A 21,986-nucleotide genomic window follows, 5' to 3' on the forward strand; every position below is an offset into this window, starting at 1 on the left:
TACAAAACTCCAAACATTAAAATCATCACAATGTAGGGGTTTTATTCTGCTCAAAAAGTCACCGTGGCCAAACATAAATACAAACCAGAGATGGTATAGTGGACGCTTTGTAAATAGAAATACAAAACAGCTGAGTTTATGTACAGTTTAATATATTATATGTGTATGTTTATACAGACATATGCATGTATCTGTATACACATACACGGACGTTCAGCAGTTCAATGGAAATGAAGGTAAGGGATAAAAAATAGAACATACCAGTATTTCACTCTGGGTGAAACAACATACACAAAAAAAGATTTTGTCCAAACTAAAACACACACACACACTCAGCAATTCAGGGTTTCAAGTCTGCCTCTTTGAGGTCAGATGCTTGCTTTAGAAAATAGATCTATTTCAGCCAAGTCAGACATTTGAAACACACTAACTCAATATTCACAAGTCTACACCCACCCCACACCCCATCCACAAGCAAAGAAAGGGAAAAAAACTTGAACCATGACAAGCACATTAGGAATAGGCAAGCCAAAAATATACAGAGGAAAAAAGTGGGAAAAAGGTTTGTCAAACATTAAACAAATACTACTGACAAAATACAACAGAAACAAAAATAAATGTTCAATGTGATTTCAATGTCAGGCAGTTCAGCTGTATACTTACATTCTAGCTTCTAGTGAACCTGAATCTACACTCTTAAAATATGGGTTCTTCAAGAGTTCCGTATGAAGCAAGAGGTGTTGTGTAGAACCTCTGCTGTGTAGAACTTCTTGTTTCTTGTTTGGGGGGTGGGGTGGGGGGGTTCTTTGTGCCTCTAAAGAATTCTACAAAGTAAAAACCCTCTATCAGGAGAGTAAGAACTCTTGGTGTAAAACTGTTGGTTTTGCTAGAAAGAACAGCTGAAGAACTCCATAGGGAGAGTTTTTCTAAAACTTTAGATTTAAAACATAAAATAAATGAACAAACATGAAATCAGCACCAATTCACATTATATCACACACATAAACAATATAATATAAAATTATACATTTTAGGATATATAATAATATATCATAATACCAGGATTTCAAAATCAAAATGTTTTTTTTTTTTTTTTAGAAACATTCTTTACCAAGCACATTTTCTTATTCATAAAACAGGGCAATAAACAAGAGATGACGGTAATATAACTAAAACATCTCTGAATAGCTCAAACTTTACATTTCAGAGGTAAGTTAAAGTGATATTTCAACATAAAGCCTCAAGAAAACATACTCTGTTCCACAGTCAGAGTTGATTAATACGGTTTTGGGGTGTTTTTGGTCAAACGCTTCAGAATTTACATTAAAGGTGTAGTCCTCTAGCCTGGCCATGCCCACCTAGTTTCTGAGCCCATTTTCATTTCACTGAGGTACTAGTCTGGTTCCTCTCAATGCATTTACATTTCCCTCAGCCACCAGGATGGCAGACTAATCAGCGGCAAGAGGGGGTGACATTAGTTTCGAAACCGAAAGTGGCAGTGGTAAACAGTAGTAGCAAAGGGAAAATGTGTACATTTACACAGCAAAGGTAAATATGTTGTTTCCTGACTGCCAAGTTGGCCAGTTTGTAAAGGTTAGGCGAAGTAGGAAGTAATGTTAGGCCTCCCAGATCAATGTGATTGGTTAGGCAGGACCAATGATTTCAAAGTTAACTCAAAAATCTAGACTCATTACGATGCTAGTATTGGAAACATTTCCCAACGGTGAGTACCCACTCTTCACGAAGTGAGTGGGTCTGGTGAAATCAGGCTAGCAGTCCTCCTAGTCCTCCGATCCTTCCAATGGCTTCCATGGAACATCAAAACACATTTCTGAAGGGTCATGTGCAGTCAAAGAACCATAAGAACTTTAGCGTGAACATCTGGAGAGGACCATAGAGAAACTTGTCCTAAATGTCTCTAAAGAAATATTTAAGCTGTAACTTTCCAGACCGATCCAACGTGTCTTGAGGGCGAGGCTAAAAGTACCCAGACATGTGAAGGTTGGGAGTGAACTGAAGATTAAAAGCTTGTATTGGCCTCGCCTTATGTGCATTCATTTTCAACGCACTTCAAGACCGCAATTTCACTGAGCTGTGTGCAGACTGAACTCACGTCACTAAGTGCAATAGTTCCATCTGGTCCTGTGAGACAAGTGCTGCTGCTGCACATGTTTACCTACTACCACATTCAAGTTCACATTCTGGTCACTGACCACAACATTCCAACAGTGCAGAGCAGCAAACAATCTCAGGCTAATTGAAAAACAAAAATACATACATTCAACCTATTACCTGGTCTCCATTTTAAAATGGCTGTGATAATCCAACTATTGAGGGATATTTTTTTGCTGCTTTAGACGTTTTGAAAACATTTCTAAATTTCAAGTAATTTGTGGTCTTAGATTGATTCCAGCTGGGAGACTATGGGGTGTCATTTTTGTCCCGTCTCAAACTTAAACACCTAACTAAAGCCACACAATGGATAAAAACACCACAGAACCATTTTAAACAACTATGAACACTGAACAAAATAAAGTTTCTTGAGTCTAGTGCTGGAATATCACTTTAAGTGAATAAATCCTCTGCTACCGCAAACACCCTCACTCCGATCCACCAAAGGTATGTGGGCTTGTATTCTAAAATGCCAACTGTGTTAAATAAATGCAATTAAATATTAAAGACATCAGTGCTTCGCCACCACAGTTCCCCTATCACTACACCCAATGGTCGTCCTTGGTCAACGTCATCTCAGACATCAGATCAGTACTGTACGTGGAGTATTGTAGAAAATGCCCCTGTGACTGAAGTCCCTCTTCTAGCAGGCAATTTTACTCTTAGCTCCCCTTACACTACCAACAAGCTCATGGTACTGGGATTCTAACATACAAAACAAACACAACGTATGTGTTAACAGAAGGCAGAAGGGCAACCTTAAAAAGCTGTGTTAGACTTGCAGGAAATGATAGGAAGCATCAACCTTTATCAGCTAAAGAAAGAGGTAATGATAAATGTTCATGAAATGTTGAGATACCCTGGACCTCAGACCCAGTATCCCAAAGAAGAAACTCGAAGGGAAAAGGGTTAAAGTCCTCATTTTGAGTAATAACACATTTATAAAGTACTGATTTACATCTGATTGTCATTACAAAATATCTATAAATCAAAGTCCTCTATCTGTTAAAAAAGCAGACCAATTAAATTTTCATTTAAAAAATACCATGATTGAGAGAGAACTCCATATATTACATTTCGTGGAAAGGATTTTTTCTGACCAAGACATTTCACATTTTTCTTGCTGTAAATAGATTTGATATCTATGGCTACATGCCATGCCTTGTGTAAGAAATGAATATACCAACTACTTGTTTACAAGAGTAGGACAGAAGCTTACTCACAGATTGGCAAAAAAGTTAACGAGTGTAAGGTTATCACCCGAGAGGCAGCTCAAGCGGTCTCTCGTGTATCAAGTCCAGCATCAGCGAAATGCCCAATGATTCTCTACCAAGACTGAGTCTCGGGCTCCAAAAAGTTTTTTCATCCTCTGTAACAAAGCAAACTGTGTGCCGCCTTCCTTCCCTCCTCCACGTGTTTGAGCTTAAAACATGGAGACATTAAGGACCTGAACAAAAAGAAAGAGGAGTTCAGACACAGGCCAGTCTGACAGCTCACTCTGCTCCGAGCACAGACCATGCTCAGGAGATGAGGGGCAGGGGGCATTCTTGTTAGTCTTAAGATCAGTCTGTAATCTTATACACAAACCATATACATCAAGGGATATCTAATGTATATAGGACTCGCCTAGAGACATACTCTTATGTTATGGCGCTTTATGAATAAAACCAAATGGAATTTAAAATATCATACACATCATATCACTGCTACATATGATGGATATGTTGAGTGAACAACATATTAAAAATGTATACTGACCAAGATGAGGAAATCTAAATGTAAAACTTCAAAAGAACCTCAGAATAGAAGAGGTGACAAACTGATTGACAGCTGAATACTTACTGAGTCATCCATGATGGAGGCTGGATCAAAGTAGTCGGGTTTGAGTTCTGTCCTCTCTCTACGGTTTTTGGATGGAGGCTGGAAGAGGATCAGAAAAAAAAGAGAAAAGTTTTAGTTTGACACCTTCAAACTCCCTTCATGACTCATACCTTTCAATGAATTGGTAAATTTTAGTATTAAAAAAATCCTCATTATTTGAATAATTTCACTAATGTTCCATTCAACCTGACCAACATTGCTCTGATCTAACTCGACACAAAAACCACTCAATTAAACTGAATGAATCATACCAGGTCCATATCCATGATAGTGTTAAATTGAATGAATCCTACCAGGTCAATATCCATAGTGTCAAAGTCCATCCCCTCATTCAGGTCCTCTAGTCGATCCTCTGATGACATCATCACATCCTCCACTATGGGCTCCTCGTCATCTTCCATTAAGCCAGTTCCACGTCGGCTACAAATTGAATAAACACAATTCTTCACAGTACCCCTAGCATTCAAATCAGTAACAGATAAAGTATGAATTTTAATAGATTCTCCATGATTAATAGATTCCACACACACACACACACACACACACACACACACACACACACACACACACACACACACACACACACACACACACACACACACACACACACACACACACACACACACACACACACAGTACACCCCTGGCATGTATTTAAATACTTTTTTGTTCCAATGAACTGATAAACTATGACTTCTGGTAACTTGTGTTCTTCACAACCTAAACACTAATCGTCAGCTTCAAAAAGGTCTGTGTGCAGCGTGGTCTCTTACATGGCATGCTGCATGTGACTCCTCATCTTGGCGTAGTGCATGCTGGCTCTCTCGTGCTGCTGTCTGGCCTCGGCCTGCTGTCTCTGGGCCAGCATCCATGTGACCTGGGAGCTGTTTATGGACACAGAGCACACAACAACGCTCACATCACAATGCACACAAACGAAGACATGTGGCCATGGCAAGCACACTGACACAATTGCCATGAAAACAATAGGGCATAAACAAAATTCTGCTCCACTACAAAAAGGGAGTGGCTGGTTTGATAGTCTTGTCTTCTCTCTGTATTATCACAAAAAACAATCTGTGTATTGGTGCTTATCTGTGAAAATGGCAAGCAAGGGCTATAGCTTTGGTGGATGCTGCACAGCAGAGATACGTGCAGGAATGGTGGACTCCAGCAATGGCAATATTTCTAGATGTGTGTGTGTGTGTGTGTACTGCACAATCAGTTTTCTTACTTGTAGTCCATGGTGGGCTGCGGCTGGCTATGCGGGGTCAGAGGGGTCTGTGGCTGGTGCTCGTTGGCCATGGCGTAGACGTAGGCTCCGGCCTCCTCCTGCCGCAGCTTCTTGGGCTCGCGCAGCACCGTGGAGGTGAGGTGTGGCGACGGCAACATGACCGGCGTCTGGGCGCCCTGCTCGCGGTTCAGCCACATGGCCGTATCCGTGCTGCTGCAGCTACCCTCCTCTGTTCAGGGTGACGAGAGAGGGAGAGGGAGAGAGAGGGAGAGAGGGAGAGAGAGAGAGAGAGATGAGCATGCACACACACAAACCACAAACACACACAGACATAGAGAAAAACACATGCAAGTAGAAACCCAAGACACATTACTAAAAGAAGACTGCAATAGAGAAATATAGAAAAACAAATCAAAGCTAGAAATCATAGATGCATCACATACATTTTTAAAAGTATTCCATGAAATAAGAAGATTTTTACACAATTTTTTTTTCACTCATTGAAACACACACACTCACCTTCCGGTAGTTTCCTCTTGCTAGTGACTGAGGGGGCTTTGCTCTTTTTGCTGCGCGTGGAGCCGCGGCTGCTGATGCCACTGATGACAGACATGGTGTCGTCGTCGGCACCCGCCTGCAGAGAGTTCCGGTAGGAGATGAGCGGCAGCCAGCAGTCCTCCCTCTGCAGAGCCATCTGGAACGTCATGAAGCGCTCCAGGTACAGGTGTCTGCACAGCAACACACATCATTAACACAGGGACCATTAACACAAGCACACACAGACACACACATATCTGGAATGTCATGAGGCACTCCTGCACAGCAGTATGGAGCACAGACCATTAAAACACACACACACACACACACACACACACACACACACACACAGTAAAAAATATAAAGAAATAACGAGTGAGAGGCTGCTTACACAGTCTTTTTGTCCTGGCGCAACAGTTTCGAGGAGAATTCACTGAGGATGTCGAGGAAAGACAAGTGTAGGGGAGGATTGCCCTCTCCCTGTGGGCTGGGCTCTTTGAAGGCAAACTCTATACCGTCCCTGAAACACACACACACAAGCACACCCAGAAACACAAACACACACACACACACCAGCTTTCACTGTGATTTCACAGGTTTCATAATGAGAAAGTCACAGTATCGCCAACACTATGCTCATTTAAACTTGTACAGATGTACCTGTGCACTGACATGTCTATACTGCAGATTATAATGAGAAAAGTGTAGTGCGTGCCGTGGATGTTTATTTACTTGTGAAGCATGGCGATGGCTTCCCTGGTCTTGACCTGGTCCAGTCCAAAGGTGAGAGAGAAGCGCCTGGCGAGCTCCTTAATGCCACAGAATGCAGCCGACGAGCGGTCAATGTTACAGCCCAGCTCCGACAGCATCTCATTAAAGAGCTACGGCAAAGATGAGCAAAACAAAAACAATGGCAACATGTCAGACCAATCTGCATTTGAAATCACCTCCAAATCCCTCTGTCAACGGGAATGTGTGGCCAACGTGTGCAGGAGCCAGGTGTTACCTGCTGGAGACTGAGGATGAGGGTTTTGGCACACTGGATCTTGTCGATCTGCCTGGTTCTGCTCATGGTCTCTTTGATGATGTCACCGTAGTCATTGTAGTACTGGGACAGGGAAACACCATGCAACCTCTTACTTACACAGCCCCAAGAAACCACAAACTCACTTGTGTTATAAAATGAATACAATTAGGATTAAAGATATCTCATCAATGATTTTTATTTTATAACTGAACGGAGCTGTCCACTTGTCTGGTCCTTACCCTCATGTACTGTTTGAAGATGTCTGCTCCAGTGCTCATTTCCACCACGTTATAAATGATGAGTTTGCAGTACGCAGCCAGAAGGTTCCGTCTTTTGTGAAGAGCTTCGATTTTCCATACCTCGTCATACCGCTGATCATCTGCAGTAAAAACACACTCACGTAAGTCAGCCAGCCACCGACAGCACAAAATTTTAAGCTCAACATCCAAAATCAATGTCATGGTCATCCTACAAAAATCCTAAAAAAGTCTTCTGTCGGTGCCAAATAAATAAAAATGACAAACTTGTGAAGTTTTAAAAATATGGACTCTTGAATAAATAACCTTAATTACTGATCTTCTACACAACCAACAACCATATCAGACATTGTATACTTTCTTTCAGCATTTCCTAACTATGTTATGTAACTGGGGTTTGACCTGTGTTGTTTTCTTCATCCTGGTAGACGAAGACGTGGTCCTGGATGAAGCTGAGCAGATCGGCCTGTAGGGACGAGTCCGGGTTGTAGATGAGCGGCTCCAGGGCCTCGCGGCCAGATGACACGATCTGGTGGCTGAAGACCAGCAGCACGTCGCACAGGATGGTGAAGGCCTGGCGGGGACAGCGCACAGCGCTGGGTTAGAGGAAGGTACGAGGTGCGACAGGGGGTTTTGTAATTCAGTCTGTAAGGTGGCTGGATGCAGAGAGAGAGAGAGGGGTGAGGTTGGACTGACCTGCTCTTTGACAGCTGTGTTGACGCTGGTGAGGTAACGCTGGCACATCAGGCAGAACGCTCTCATCTGCTTCCTCAGATTGCCCATGTCGCTCTGAGCACGCAAAGAGGGCAGAGAAAGACAAACACGAGGGTGTTTGACAGAAGGCAATGCTGAAATGTAATGAACTAGATGTACCGCAAAGCGGTACAAAATATGACCAAAGCTCAGTCCTGCACATTTCATGCACCCCAGTCTTTCAGTGTCCCGGGAATCGTTGACACAAAATTGCTGCGCGGCAGTCATAATTAAAAACTGCCATCGAAATCTGGGAGACACACCGGCATAGAAATCTGGGATCTGTTAATTGATATTTTGGGTTTTGGATATTTTGGGATTAAATCTATAACTCACCAAGTAACAGAGGAATATTATTATTAGAGTCTTTATCACAATATTACCTGTTTTGCAGTGCCTTTGGAGACCTTGGCGAGTTGCCACAGAATGGAAAAATGTGTGCACTGCAAGGCGTGTATCACAATCTGAAAAACAAAACATCCTGTGTCAAAGCATGTCTTTGTAGGGAATACACAGAACTTAAGTTCTCTCATCACAATACACAAATGTGGAACCCATAAACATACATAGGGGACTGGTTCAGAGGGAAAAAAGGAAAGATGCTGCTATGGCAACACAAGATGCCTACTATAGCCCCCAACAACTGAATCAGTAGGAGAAAGGTCCAAGGCTTTGTGAAAGACTGCACCTGTTGTGGCATGTCCCCGTTCTGCAGACCAGTGTTGAGGAGTCTGTAGAGGTTGGTGAACAGGTCCCACCTGGAGAGGTCATGAGCGCTGTGACAAGTGTGAGAGCAAGGGTCAGACTCATACAACATCTCCCAACACAACCAGCAAATGTTCACTTGAGGAAGAACAGAGTATGCAAGAGCTGTACGATATGTGATGTGGTCTTACTTATGGAAGGCTGTGATTCTTTTCAGTGTAGACAAGACCTGATACGCATCATCTTCATCAGTCTCCTCCCCCTATTTAAGAGAGTCAAACAAGTGTTTATTCAAAGGGTTGTTAATCTTATTCTTAAAGGGCACGTGTGGCTGTAGCTTGCTATTACAATCAAACAGCACCAAACCAACCAGCAAATCTGCCATCATTTAGTATATCAACTAGTCCTGACATAAATTATTTTGAGTAAAATCTGGTGTTACACCAAACCCCTCCAGTGAAGACTGGTCAATCACACTTACTTTCATATTTGCACAAAAATGTCTCATTTACAAAACTTTTCCAAATTGATAAACATTACATATAGACGCACCTCCTGTAAAAACTCCTCCAGCAGACGGTTGAGCTTGTCAACCTGTTCGTCCAGGAGCTGACTGCGCGCGATATCCACGCGGTTGAAGATGGTGTACTCCTCGTTGGAGAGGGCGTGGAAGGTTCTGGAGCAGGCCTCCAGCACGTCCGTCTCCGTGTGCTTCTCCACCACCTCACGGATCTGACGGAGCAGAGACTCCAAGTGCTACAAGAAGACATAACAGACACTCACTCAAACATACTCATGATGTCATAATGGGTCACACTTTAGTTGGATCTGGTCTGCTATAATATAATAATAAAACAATATCTGTTAACAATAATTTATGTTGGTTAGAGTTATGGTGATACTCAGCAATTGATCGAACAACAATTTTAAAGAGCGAACTTGAAGATCACCACACCATCAGTTCAGTCCCTGTTCCATAATGTAATGTTCTATTTACATAAGATGTCCGTGAAATGTCCGTGTCCAAGTTGTGCTTTACTTGACTAGTCAGGTTAGCAGGACAATGCTGATAACTCACCTTCTCCAATCTGCCAGTGGTGAAGATCTCCAGCTCAAAGTACTGGGGCAGCTGCAGCAGATTGGTTAACTTGGCTGCGTCCACCGTGTACTGAAAGCCAATGGGGAGCATGTATGAGTTTCTGTCTGTGTATGGAAGGTGAAACTACACCATTTTTACTTAACTTAATATGGCCATCATGTAAAACTTACCTTTGCTAGTAACAATGGAAGAGCAACAGCAAACATCTCTGTGATTCTTGTCCGGTCGTCCAGCTGAGTTTTTTTTTCTTTGGCTGTGAGAACCTGCATGAGATTTGAAACATTAAGTGAATGAACATCAAGTTCATTCCTAACATAGCAGTGTGTGTGTGAGAGTGTGTGCTTGTATGATTGTGTGTCTATAGACATACAAGAGATTTGATGAGATCCATGGACAATGTGCATGAGATGTCTAGTCTGATCTGTTTGAGAGTATGAGTGTGTGTGTGTGTGTGTGTGTGTGCGCGCTGAGGCTCACCCTCTTGCCACTTCCTCTGCCCACAGGTGGGTGGCACTCACAGGCTTGGCGAACGGCACTCAGCATGATCTCAATCAGAGCCGTTTCCTGCCGGTCCGTCAGCTCTTAACACAAATAACAACAACACAGAGGTTACAAACACACAGTGTTACAAACTAAGTGACAACATCTGTCAAGCATAAAAACTGCAGACCAGACTAGACTTCAGTAATGTAAGTCTGGACATCTGTTGTGTATCTGTGAATCATCTACACTTGTAACAGAGGTGACGGGTTAATAATAGCGATTGGGGCCATTGGCTGAGCGCTCTTCTCTGGTTAAATCCAGTGTGGAGCATATTAGCCATTAGCCGTGACAGAGGTCTTGGTCCTTCCTACCTTCCTCTCCTGGGAAGGGCTCGTCCAGCAGAAGGCTGATCATGCTCTCCCAGTCCTTCAGCAGGTCCGACGCACAGTCCCACAGGCTGTCCACCAGGTACGCCCCGTGCTCATGGAGCTGCACACACACACACACACACACACACACACACACACACACACACACACACACACACACACACACACAAACACAAACACAAACACAAACACACACACACAGACACAGAACCCATCACTCCCTCACGTGGGACCAGTGGACCATAGTATAGACATAAACACACAAAAACACAAAGACACTATTTGGCTTTGCTTACACACAGGCTTACAGATAATCTGTCTGACGGGCTCTCTGGAATTTAAACATTGTTATAAACACTTCGACAGCAACGAAACAACACATTTGAGCTAAACCCAAACGTAATCTTTATTCAACTGGATGCGATGGCGTAATCTTTCAGTAATCTGTTATAATATCCATTAGTAACAATCAATCAACAATAATCGACAAATTTGAGCTTTTTCCAACTGAAACTTTGGCATGTCCCTACTCCTTACTTTTGCAGTTCTTTTATTTAAAGTACATGTCTATGCATACAATCAGATGTTAGACAGACGTTACACATGGAAAGCCATGTTCTGTGTACCTCACTCTCCAGGAAGAAGAAAACTGTAGTCTTGATGAGATTTGCATTGCGACTCTGTCTTCCCCTTCTGGGCATGCCATCTTCCTCGGGACTGCGATTGCTAAACAACCTAGAACACAATGCTTACTGTATAAGACACACTGAGCACTGAAATGGGGTCTTAGGGTGCATTCACACTGGGTCTGTTTAACTGGACCGTACCCGAGTGTGATCACTCCCCCCTAGCCCTGACCCAGCTGCTCTCTGTTCACATTACATTTTTGTTTGTGGGTCTGGGTACGTTTATGTCATACACTAGCTTATTTTTACTAATTAGGGCTGTAACGATTTACGATTCGAAACCGAAATCGCAACATTCATATCCCCGATACTGTGTCGCGGTGTGAAAAGGCAGAATCGCGACACACCCTTTCTAGTGTTTCACGCAGTGCTTTGCAGCTTATGCGGCCGCAACCCACAACTCCCGCTTTACTTATCGGTAGCCTACGTTGTCCAAAAACAAATAAATAAATAAATAATAATTTCATACCTCTCCTTCCTTGCTTTCATTGTAGACTATGTGTGCAACTTTACCAAACAGTATAGAAGTAAACCCCCTCTCCTTGCCCCGCTCTCTCTCGCGCTCCCTCCCTCTCACTCTCCCTCCCTCTCACTCACTCTCCCTCCCTCTCACTCACTCTCCCTCCCTCTCACTCTCCTGCTCAATGAACACGCGCGACTTAAATAAAACATTCACAATCGTGAAAGCAAGGACGCATAGACGACTAGCTAAATTACTATTAAATCCGCTTAGCATCATTAGCATGCTGCACATATTTGTTTAAAACTCTTTGAAAGTTGCAACTTCAAACGCATTGAAGTTGACTGATCATCTCAATACCAACGTTTCCCAAAAGGGCCTGTCCCAAGGAGAACAAGTATTACCTTGAAACTTAAACACACATGGGGAAACTGAACAGTCCGAACAGTAGACTATGATAGGCTAAGCTATATGCTACTTTGTTTACAATATTTCCAGGCTTCAACCAGACAGCTGAATTAAAGAGGTAGAGTTGTAATAAAAAATAGTAGGCCTAGGCTATAAAGTGTGCTGTCATAAATATCAGTCATTCAGAAAAATATTTTTATACCAGGATATAAAATAATAGATATATTATATTGTAATCCTCTGGTGTTCTAAGGGAGGCTATTAAAATGTTATTTAATAAAATGTCTAAAAAAAAAAGGGGGAAAAAAAGAAAAATCGAGATTCGTATCGAACCGTGGGTCAAAAATCGTGATATAAACCGAATCGTGAGGTTGGTGTATCGTTACAGCCCTATTACTAATATCGCTTGGCAACATCGCAAAAACAGCAGTTTATTTCCTGGTTTTGAAACAGATAGCATTCAAACTGCACCGGAGTTCTAACGAACTGTGCCCTAGACGCCCGTTTTCTAGCGGACCCTGGTCCGGACCCGGGTTCGGAAGACTGTGTTCACATTAGCAAAAATCACAGAACCATCGGTTCCAACAAACTCTAGATATGAACCTAAAGCAGGGGTAGCAAACGTGCCCTTTGTGTGCGCTCATGCGGCTTGTGGCTGTTCAGTAGATGTTTTCACTTTGGACTTCTTGGCCTTAAGAGATCTTTCACCCTTTTAAAATATTCCCAAATGTATCTAAATACTTGACACCGCTGACAATAAAGTTACCAATAGTTTAACTCAAATCATTTTACTCCTTTTACGAGATAGATAGGAATTTAGCCCCAACAAGAAACATAAGCAGACGCTTTGTTTCTTTCACTAGGTTTAAAGGAACCCTTAACAAGATTTGCTCTCGGGGTCACCCTCTGGTACCCTGGAAATCCAGAGTTCTCGCGAGAGCAAAATGGAATTGTCTCTGCGAGACACTCTGGCAAAGAGCAATGATGGACGTTACTTTTTCCCCTTGCATTCCGGGGAACCAGCTAAACTGATGAAGACAGCGCTGCAACATTGGAGGACAGTACACATTGGTCATAGCGTTATCCGATTGTGTCGAAGTCCGAAATCATTCAGAGTAAACATGGTCTAGTGTTATCCAATTGCGTGCAGTGAGATTTTTAAATGCATGCTTGTTGCCGCCCCTCGAGTTGGGCCATTACATTGCTCTTTGCCAGACCCTTAATCTTTCTAGATTATCAAGGTCTGGATTTTCCAGGCTAACCCTCTGGCTGAGAAGCGCAACAAAAAAACAAACTAAATATGCGTCCTTTGCAACAAAGTATGAACATATATAGAGGGAATGCATCGACAGCAGTCTGTCGAAAAAGATCTCCGAATTACTATAGCATAAAAGCTCTCCTCATGCTCCCATGTTGTGAGAATGACAATAAATCTATCTATCTAATAATATCTATCTATCTATCTATCTTTTGCGTTTCAATTTTGGGAGGGTGGGGGGGGGTATGGGGGCAGTTTAGGTCGCCTACATAGTGCCACTCAGACAATGGCTGATGTACTGTTCGTCATGTTATGAGGTTATGTGCCATCAAAATGATTTGGGAAACGTTATGTTAAGGTCAAAAAACTGCTATGGGTGCCTTTAATGCTACTGTCGGAATCACCATGCCAATCAGCTATAATGTACAGTCCTGACTTGTAAATGAGTTTTCCCTAGAGATCTATGAACACACCTCATTTGCAAGTAAGAGTAGATTATAGTAGATAAGGACTAAAGATGATGACTGCCAACAACATATTTTATCAACTGCTCCAGGAACTTAACTTAAGTTAAAATGAATACATAAATATCAACTCATTCCACATTCAATAAAACAAACCGTTTCTGTGATGTATTTGAGGATATTGTCTTTGACTGCAACTCACTTCTTGTAGAGGAACTCCCCTGCCGCCACAGCCAAGGGCCGATGGGCCGAGTACACCAGGTGATAGACACTCTCACAGTCTTCAGAGGTCAGGCACTCATCACCACTCCTGCAACACAACACCACCAAAAATGATATCCACCACTTCACTTTGAGAACAGACATGAAACCGGAAATTATGGTTTCTAGTTAAAGGAGAATTCCGGCGATTTTTCACATTGATCTCTGTTTCTCGAGGTCACCGAGTACTGTTGGTACGAAAAAAAAAACCCCGAAACAATCTGTTTTACCTAGCTCGAGTTGCTGCAGCCAACAGCTAGAGTTGCCAGGAAGCTACAGTGCTACACTCTGGGGGCATGTTTACAGAGATCTATGTGAAAAAAAGCCGGAAATTCTCCTTTAAATGTAGACAAGTAAGGACTTACTGTAGGACCAAGGTCAAGAGTTTTACACCCTGTACGGCCACATCATACTCCTTATCCAAAGTCATGGACACAATGCGATCCTGAAAAGGCAAATTAAAATTGGACTGGATCTTCTGTGCATGTGTAGGTGTTAAGTGTTGGACAGCTGACCCTGCTTACTGACTGCAATCATATGCATATTTGAAATAAACATCTACTGTCAACAGTATTTATCTAACACCACACCACAACAACAGAAGTGGCACTGCACAAAAGGTAACCTCTCACCTACTCAGGATCCCCTTGCATGGAACAAGTTAAAAAAAAAAACAAGGGTCATCCCAGTCCGAGTAGCTCAAGCATACCTTAACATCCTGGCCAGTTTGCCTGACGCAAACTGATTTTTCATGGTGGGTATAATAGTGAAATAGCTGCATTCCTCTCTGCACATGTTCTTATGTTCTTGTTCTTCAACAAAAATATGGACTTAGTTTTAATGGGCTTCTAGGACGTTATGAAGCATCTACATGACAGCATAGTAATCTATTTACCCTCTCTGCATCAACGTCTGTCAAAGCTTTTAAGTCAATATTTTACCTAAAGTGCACAAACCTATGGTAACAGTCTGCTTGTTCTTTAACTGTACCATGTTCTGATGTGTTGAGGTCAAAGTTCACTCAGCTGTGTTTGTCTTACATGTCTATGAAAGCAGACCAATTTATTAGTCAGCCTTCCGCAACTCAACAGTGCTGAGTCAGCCAAGGAAATGTCTATCTACACAAATCAATAGCATGGACGTTAGCACAGGCACATGAATATCTGTGTGTTGTGTGAGTGAGTGTAGATATGAGTGTCTGCTTCTCACCTTGAAGCGACTGGTGAAGAGCTCCAGACGACTGTTGAGCTCCCGGTTATAATACAAACCCTGCAGGGCCGTTAGACACTTCAGACGCACCTCACCTTGCTGTGACAGGAGGAAAGTTGGAGGACACAGAGTATGAAAGGAAGAAAGAAAGAAAGAAAGAAAGAAAGAAAGAGAGAGAGAGAGAGAGAAAGAGAGAGAGAGAAAGAGAGAGAGAGAGAGAGTGTCACTTACAGTTGCACTGCCCTCAAATCACAGTGACGCATTTTTCTGAAAACTTGCTTTTTCACTGGGACAGTAACTTGAAAATGCAAATACAAATCGGCGGTGAAGGAAAGGCAAAGAACTCTATGGCGCAAACAGTGGTGAATATCTATCTACTTATATCTACTTATCCATCATTACTGTTTACCTTATCATGCAACGTCCAACCGACATATTTCAGGTAGCTGTCATTCAGAAATGCATCACTGTACATCTTCATCCAAACACCGATCTCCTCAATACAAATGGCTCTGATCTCTGCTATTGCATCACTGGAAGAACAGACAGGAATAAAACCACTACAATGTAATACAATGTAACACAGAACAAATACTGCACTGCATACTCTTAATGTATATTATAATGCTATATGCTACTCCACAAAATATATAAATCAATAATAAAGTTGGGCAACGTACCGATAACGGTGTATAAAAACACCTTTGAAGATAGCATTCATCATATTTTCAATTTCATCTTGATTTTCGTGAAGCTGAAAGTATATAAAAGTAAACCAAATGTGTCAGAACAAATTATGGAAAAAGAAACTTTTTAAAGATTTGCAGGTTTTTTGATTACAAGATCAATTAAGATCTGTTATCTGAATAAATGAGTATTACTGACTAACCTCTTTGCGCTTTTGGAACAGTAGCTCCACTCGTTCCACAGAACGCTTTCCGATGGTTTTGTTTCGCTCAGCCTCATACTGTCTCTGAGTGTTGTCCATGTTGATGCTGAGGTTTAGGGCTACATTCACTAAAGCGGTCATCAGCTTCATTGCTGCAAGCACACAAAGGTAATGCAAGAATTAGTAAGAGAAATCCTCTTATCCACACTACATCTCACCGTGCAGAAGGATGGATCAAATATCTGGTCTTTGTTTTAACAAGGTGCAGCCTTTATTCCTGTTCAAGGTGTTGAGTGAGAACATTTCCGCACACAGTTCTCACCTGCTAGCGTGCTGGTGTGCCTGAAGGCTCGGACCTGGGAGTCAGACAGGCCGGTCAGCAGCGAGATGATCGTGTCCATCATGTACTCGTCATAGATGGTGCTGTACTGACACTGCCGCACCAGAACCCCGATGAACTCACAGAAATTTGTCTTAAACTTCTTCCATTGTGGCCCCGCCATGGTCAGTGGATAATCTCCGCTGTCCTACAGTCATGAGAAAGCAAAAAATAAACATAGGTCCATGTTTATCAACAACTTTGTCAAACAATTTTTAATACCAACACACAATACATATTGTACATATGCACTTAGGCAAACATTTAGAGGGTGTAAGCACCTCATCAAACTCTTCCGTCATCTTTCGGATGATCTCGGAGTTCTGCATGTGTCTGAACATTTCCGAACTCACAGCACCTGCAACAACAATAGGCATTTATGTAAAAACATATGTCCAAAACAACTTAAGCCGAGTAACCAGCTACATGTTTGACTTACCTTTGCAGCCCGAACACTGGATGAAGAAGTTGATAAGCTCCAGCAGTGCAGTGTCCCTGTCATTTTTGTACGCCTCAATCCAGTCATCTACTACCGACTGCACAAACACAGAAAAAGTGCCATGAGATTCATATATCTAGCATGTACGAAGCAAGCGTGAGCATAACAGTGTTGCATATATATGCGTAAGGCATGCTAACCTGCATGGCACTCTTGCCCAGTTTGACCACCTCAAAAAGGGTCAGGTTTTCCATGCCATTCTCTTGGTGGTGGCCGTTGACTCTGTTCTGCACGCCACCTTTGCCCGCTGAGCCTTTGCCCTTCTCACCGGCCCCCTTCTTCCCCTGCCTGGGCACCTGGGCATATTCAAAACAGACAAAGCAATGACTATGTTATGAATGAAGACTTTTCCCAGTAACGTGAGTCCTGAAATGAAGTTTTCGGCAAATTTCAGGTCACACAAAACTGCTGATGGCAAACAAGGAGGAGATTTAAAAGTCAACAGGTAAGTTACTTACCTTTGCTTTTCCGAGCTTTGCATTGCGCCCCTCTAGATCCTCAAGATCAGTGTCAGAGGATAGCTGAGTATCAGCTTCCCTGTGAAAAGAATTGCACTGTCATTTAATCTATAAAGTGTCGTTGGAAGAATCAATCAAAACCTCTAACTTCTTTACTTTACTTGCAAATTCTACTGTCTACTGACATGAGTTAAGGAAAGTTAAAGTTGGAATATTACAGATGACAGCTGTAAGCAAACTTTCCAAAGCTAACCATGAATCCGTCAGTTTCATAAGTTCAAAAGTTCTACTTACTGAGGGAAGTGAAAGTCTGAATGGAGCTCCTGTGCCTCTATCATTTCTTTAACATTTTCTGTTTCCCAGTTTAGCACTTGAAGATGTCCCCTCTTCAGCTAGCACCTCTAAAGCTTTCAGAAAACTAAGAGGGGAAAAAACATGAAAACAAATGTCACCAGATGACTAGAATATAAATAAACACTGAAAATTGTGTAACATTCATAAACACAATCAAATTGTAAACAACACATTTATTGTGTGTGTAGTAAAGCACTCCTAGTTTCAAATGATATTTAGAATTACACAGGTTATTATTTACATTGCTGCTTACCAAGTGTAAAGAACTAAAACGCAGAAATATATTTTTTAGGCCAGTGGTTCTCAACCTTTTGTGAGTGGCAGTCCCCCAGAATGATGGTGTTTGCGACCAACCCTACCCTCCTCCTGCACGCTGCCTGCACTTTTTTTGCTATGAATTAAAGTTCCTGGGAGCTTCTAATACAGTGTGCAGACCCTTATTTTGATTTTGCCTGCATTCCACAGACAGAATAAATTCAATTCTGACTCTGGCTGCAGTGCTTTTAGACAGTATCTTTTTCCGAGAAGCCATCTCCGCAGACCAACTGTTACAGTTGTTGCGAATACATAGGACATCATGTTCATAACAGCCATTCTTGACCATCAACAACAATGCACAGCTAATAGAACAACATAGCTATGGAGGACAATATCATCGTGACTATTTGTAAAAGTATTAGTCCGCAAGAATGCAATATTACTATGGGGACCTCGTGGGGGTCGGATCCCCAGGTAGAGCACCACTGTTTTAGAGCATAATTGTCGCCTTTTTGCTGTATTCGTATTCCACATAGACCTTCAGGCCTTTTCTAGTTTGCCTCTCAGGTCGACGCCTGGTTTAGCCCGGGCGCGTTTACAATCGTTTAATAGAAAACGGTGTACAGTTATACACATTTAACACGCTAACTTAGTTAGCTGTCCGATCAGAAACTGCCCTGTGGTTAAGCTGTTGAGTGTTAGCAATGGCAGCAAGAATATCTACCAAATCCCTCCATGCACTAAGTTTAACATCGCCTGTAACATCAGCTAACAGTAGGACTACAAGCTCGATTTTAAAAGTGTCACAGTCAACAAACGTTAATGTTGGTTTGATAAGCTGATTTAAAACGTCTACGACCAACCACTGAGTTCTCACCCAGTTAGCAAACTAAGCCATCGGTTACTAGCTGGGTTTGTAGATATTTGTTTATTTTTGTGGGGTAGCAAGTTGTAACGTTAGCTAAAGAACACTGGCTTTCCAAAGTAGCTAGCTAGCTGTCCAGTCCGGTACACCGAGTCTCTTCCGTAAACATTGAAGCTAACCATAATAATAGCTAACATTATGTAGCTTCTGTGTTCTCTGTCTAATTCTGTGTTCTCTGCGTTAACGTTAGCTGGCCAGCTAGATGCCAAAAGCAATTGAACAGACGCCGCTATGTAAGTTTGCAAACGAAGAGACTGCGTTAAATTGTGAAATGGTCACATGCGGAAATGCACGTCTAGCTAAAACAAACGTTTGCGAGCCATGTACAAAGTACGCAAACGTTAGCTAGTTACTGATAGATAGCTAACGTTATCTTGCAGCTGTCACCAACTTCGCTAGCAAGCTAGCTAAATTGCTAGCATAGCGCCACTAGTTAGCTTACTCGGCAGCTATAGCTACAGCGACAGCAATCGCTGTTGCTCCTGTCAACAAAAATGTGCATTCCATTATTTATCATTCTGAAAAAAAGGGATCGGTCTTAACACTTCGGTGGCGGTAATAAAATCAACAAACTCAAACCACTGTATCCGCCATTTTACAACTTACCTCGTTACAATCAAACAACGTTAGCTACACGAATCAATCAAAAATAATCCAGAAATGACACTTATCCACAGAATAGAATTATTCTGGAAACGAGGCATTGATTGTCACGCGCACGTGCGAGATACATTCGTGTAAGCAGAATTGGTTGAATTATTGGACTACTTTCTCCTGTGCTGGCATGGTACAAATTGTATTTTCGACAGATAGAAGACTCCTGTTCCACAAACGCACCACCAGCAGGTCAGAATGAGTATAACACACGGAACGTCTGGATCAGAGTCCAGAGTGAACAAACCAAGTTTTGCTACAATTATGAACAGATGACAGTGCTTCGTAGGCTACTGAGCCCAAGATATTTTTGTATGTAGAGAGAATGTGCGCTCATTTGAGTAAATCATGGTCTAATTTTACTGTATTGTGTGCACAATTTAGTACATTTTGTGCTCGCTTTACAAGGATACAAGGACGTTTATTGTCACATGCATATAGTTACTGGAAGTAAGAAATGCAGTGAAATTATGTCTGGTGTCAGCCTATTTGTGCATTAATGGGGGGGGGGGGTAAAAAGTGCAGTACAAGAGGGGTTTAGTAGATTAAGTGGCAAGGGCATAAGAAAGGTGGGGGAGGATTGGGATTGGGGGGGGGGGGGCACCAACAAGGAGCCCCCAAGAGCAACAGGGCTCCCCAAGGAAGAAACCTTGGGCAGATCCACGGCTCAAGGGGCTAACCCAACTGCCAGGGGTCTTGGTGTGTGTGTTGGGGGGATGACAGGGGAGATGGGATAGTGTGCTGTGTATGTGGGGAGAGGGCAGTGTGCAATATGTGTGTTGGAGAAGCTTCCTCATGAGACAATGTGCTGTGTATTGGGGGGGGGGGGGGGGGGGGGGCAGTGTACATGTATGATGTATGTGAGTGATGACAGTGAAGATGTGTGTGGGCGGGAGGGGGGTGGAGCAGTGACTGTGTGTGTGTAGTGTGTGTGTGGGTAGGTGGGCGCAGTGTGCTGTAAGTATGTAGAGGATGTGTGTTGGAGAAGATCCTGAAGACAATGTGCTGTGTATGTAGGGAGGGGGGGTGGGGGGCAGTGTGCAGCAAGTATGTAGAGGAGGCTTACTGCAGCAAGCAGTGTGCTGTATGTATGTGAGGTGATGCAGTGATGATGTAAGTGTGTGTGTGGGGGGGGGGGCAGAAAGGCTAGGCAATCAAGGACATGGGTAGATGGAGGAGAAATAATAAATAAAAAGTTCTATGGAGATGTGCAAAAGTTGGAGAAAGTCAGATATGTGTGTGTGTGTGTGTGTGTGTGTGTGTGTGTGTGTTTTGACGTGTGATGAAATAAGAAAATAAATAAAAGGTCTGTAGCATAGGGAGAGGGATGTAAAAGTGCTAAAAGTCTTGTAGGTGTGTGTGTGTGTGTGTGGGGGGGTCATGAGTGCTGAGTAGTGAATGAGTGCAAAGTCAGTATAGTGTGAGTTCAGAGTTGGGAAATGTTTGAGAGTGCTGAGGAGTGAATGTGTGCAAAGTCAGTATAGTGTGAGTTCAGAGTTCGGATGACCTGGGGATAAAAACTTCTCCTGAGTCTCTCAGTTCTGGCTTTGTGACTACATAGGCGTCTTCTTGATTTCAGCGGTAAGAATAATCCATTGTTAGGATGAGAAGAGTCCTTCAGAATCTTTTGGGCTCTGAGGAGTACTCTTCTGGAATAGATATCTTGTAGAGCAGCAGATATCTTTACTACATAGTGCTCTCATTATACTTAATTGTGGTATCATTTTAATATATTGTGCGCTCAATTTAGTAAATCATGCACACATTTTACTAAATCGTGCGCACGTTTTACTAAATTGTGCGGTCATTGTACAAAAATGTAAATGAGTGCACAATTTAGTAAAATGAGCACACTATTTAGTACAATGTGCACATGATTTATAATAATAATAATAATAATATATAATAATAATAATAATAATAATAATAATAATCTTTATTTGTATAGCACCTTTCATACACAGAATGCAGCTCAAAGTGCTTTACATTTAGAACATGTAGGCTATTAAAACAATAAAAATGTGCGCACAATTTACTAAATTGAGAGTACAATTTAGTAAAATGAGTGCACTATTTAGTAAAATGTGCGCACAATTTAGTAAAATGAGCGCATGTTTTCTGGATATACACCAAAAAGTATCTTGCAATGACCCCTCCAGGGTTCCGTAGGGACTTCGCGATCTGATGTAAATATGTAATATGTGTGCTGTGACTAAATATCCTGACTACTAAGCACTTTAGAACATTTTAAGAACTTAATTTCATTTAGGGCAGATTTAAAAACTGG

The 21,986-nt window shown here is 42.2% G+C and overlaps 1 protein-coding gene across 2 annotated transcripts; it reads right to left on the reverse strand.

Moving 5' to 3' along the window:
* Positions 1–25: 25 nt before the first annotated feature.
* stag2a (STAG2 cohesin complex component a) lies at positions 26–19,876 on the reverse strand. 2 transcript variants are annotated; one of them, XM_076273450.1, is made up of 34 exons: positions 19,652–19,876; positions 17,803–17,926; positions 17,509–17,587; positions 17,191–17,346; positions 16,991–17,087; positions 16,833–16,909; positions 16,495–16,699; positions 16,173–16,324; positions 15,964–16,037; positions 15,693–15,816; positions 15,284–15,382; positions 14,440–14,519; positions 14,016–14,123; positions 11,164–11,272; positions 10,520–10,637; positions 10,143–10,246; positions 9,836–9,928; positions 9,645–9,734; positions 9,119–9,322; positions 8,758–8,828; positions 8,550–8,637; positions 8,245–8,325; positions 7,805–7,897; positions 7,511–7,682; positions 7,091–7,230; positions 6,831–6,932; positions 6,557–6,705; positions 6,216–6,344; positions 5,807–6,015; positions 5,288–5,516; positions 4,827–4,937; positions 4,347–4,473; positions 4,015–4,092; positions 26–3,619 (listed from the first exon to the last, which is right to left on the reverse strand). In XM_076273450.1, exons 2-34 carry the CDS (start codon positions 17,844–17,846, stop codon positions 3,596–3,598), a joined length of 3,816 nt encoding a protein of 1,271 aa, XP_076129565.1. In that variant the 5' UTR covers positions 17,847–17,926; positions 19,652–19,876; the 3' UTR covers positions 26–3,595. The 2 variants fall into 2 exon arrangements, with proteins under 2 accessions (XP_076129565.1, XP_076129566.1); XM_076273451.1 differs by lacking the exon at positions 19,652–19,876 and adding an exon at positions 18,116–19,562.
* Positions 19,877–21,986: the final 2,110 nt, after the last annotated feature.

The sequence above is a fragment of the Alosa pseudoharengus genome, unplaced genomic scaffold (genome assembly GCF_046254945.1).
Source record: "Alosa pseudoharengus isolate Yale_2024_CS ecotype anadromous, Long Island Sound unplaced genomic scaffold, YU_APseudo_1.1 YU_APseudo_1.1_scf_8, whole genome shotgun sequence".
Classification (NCBI taxonomy): Eukaryota; Metazoa; Chordata; class Actinopteri; order Clupeiformes; family Clupeidae; genus Alosa; species Alosa pseudoharengus.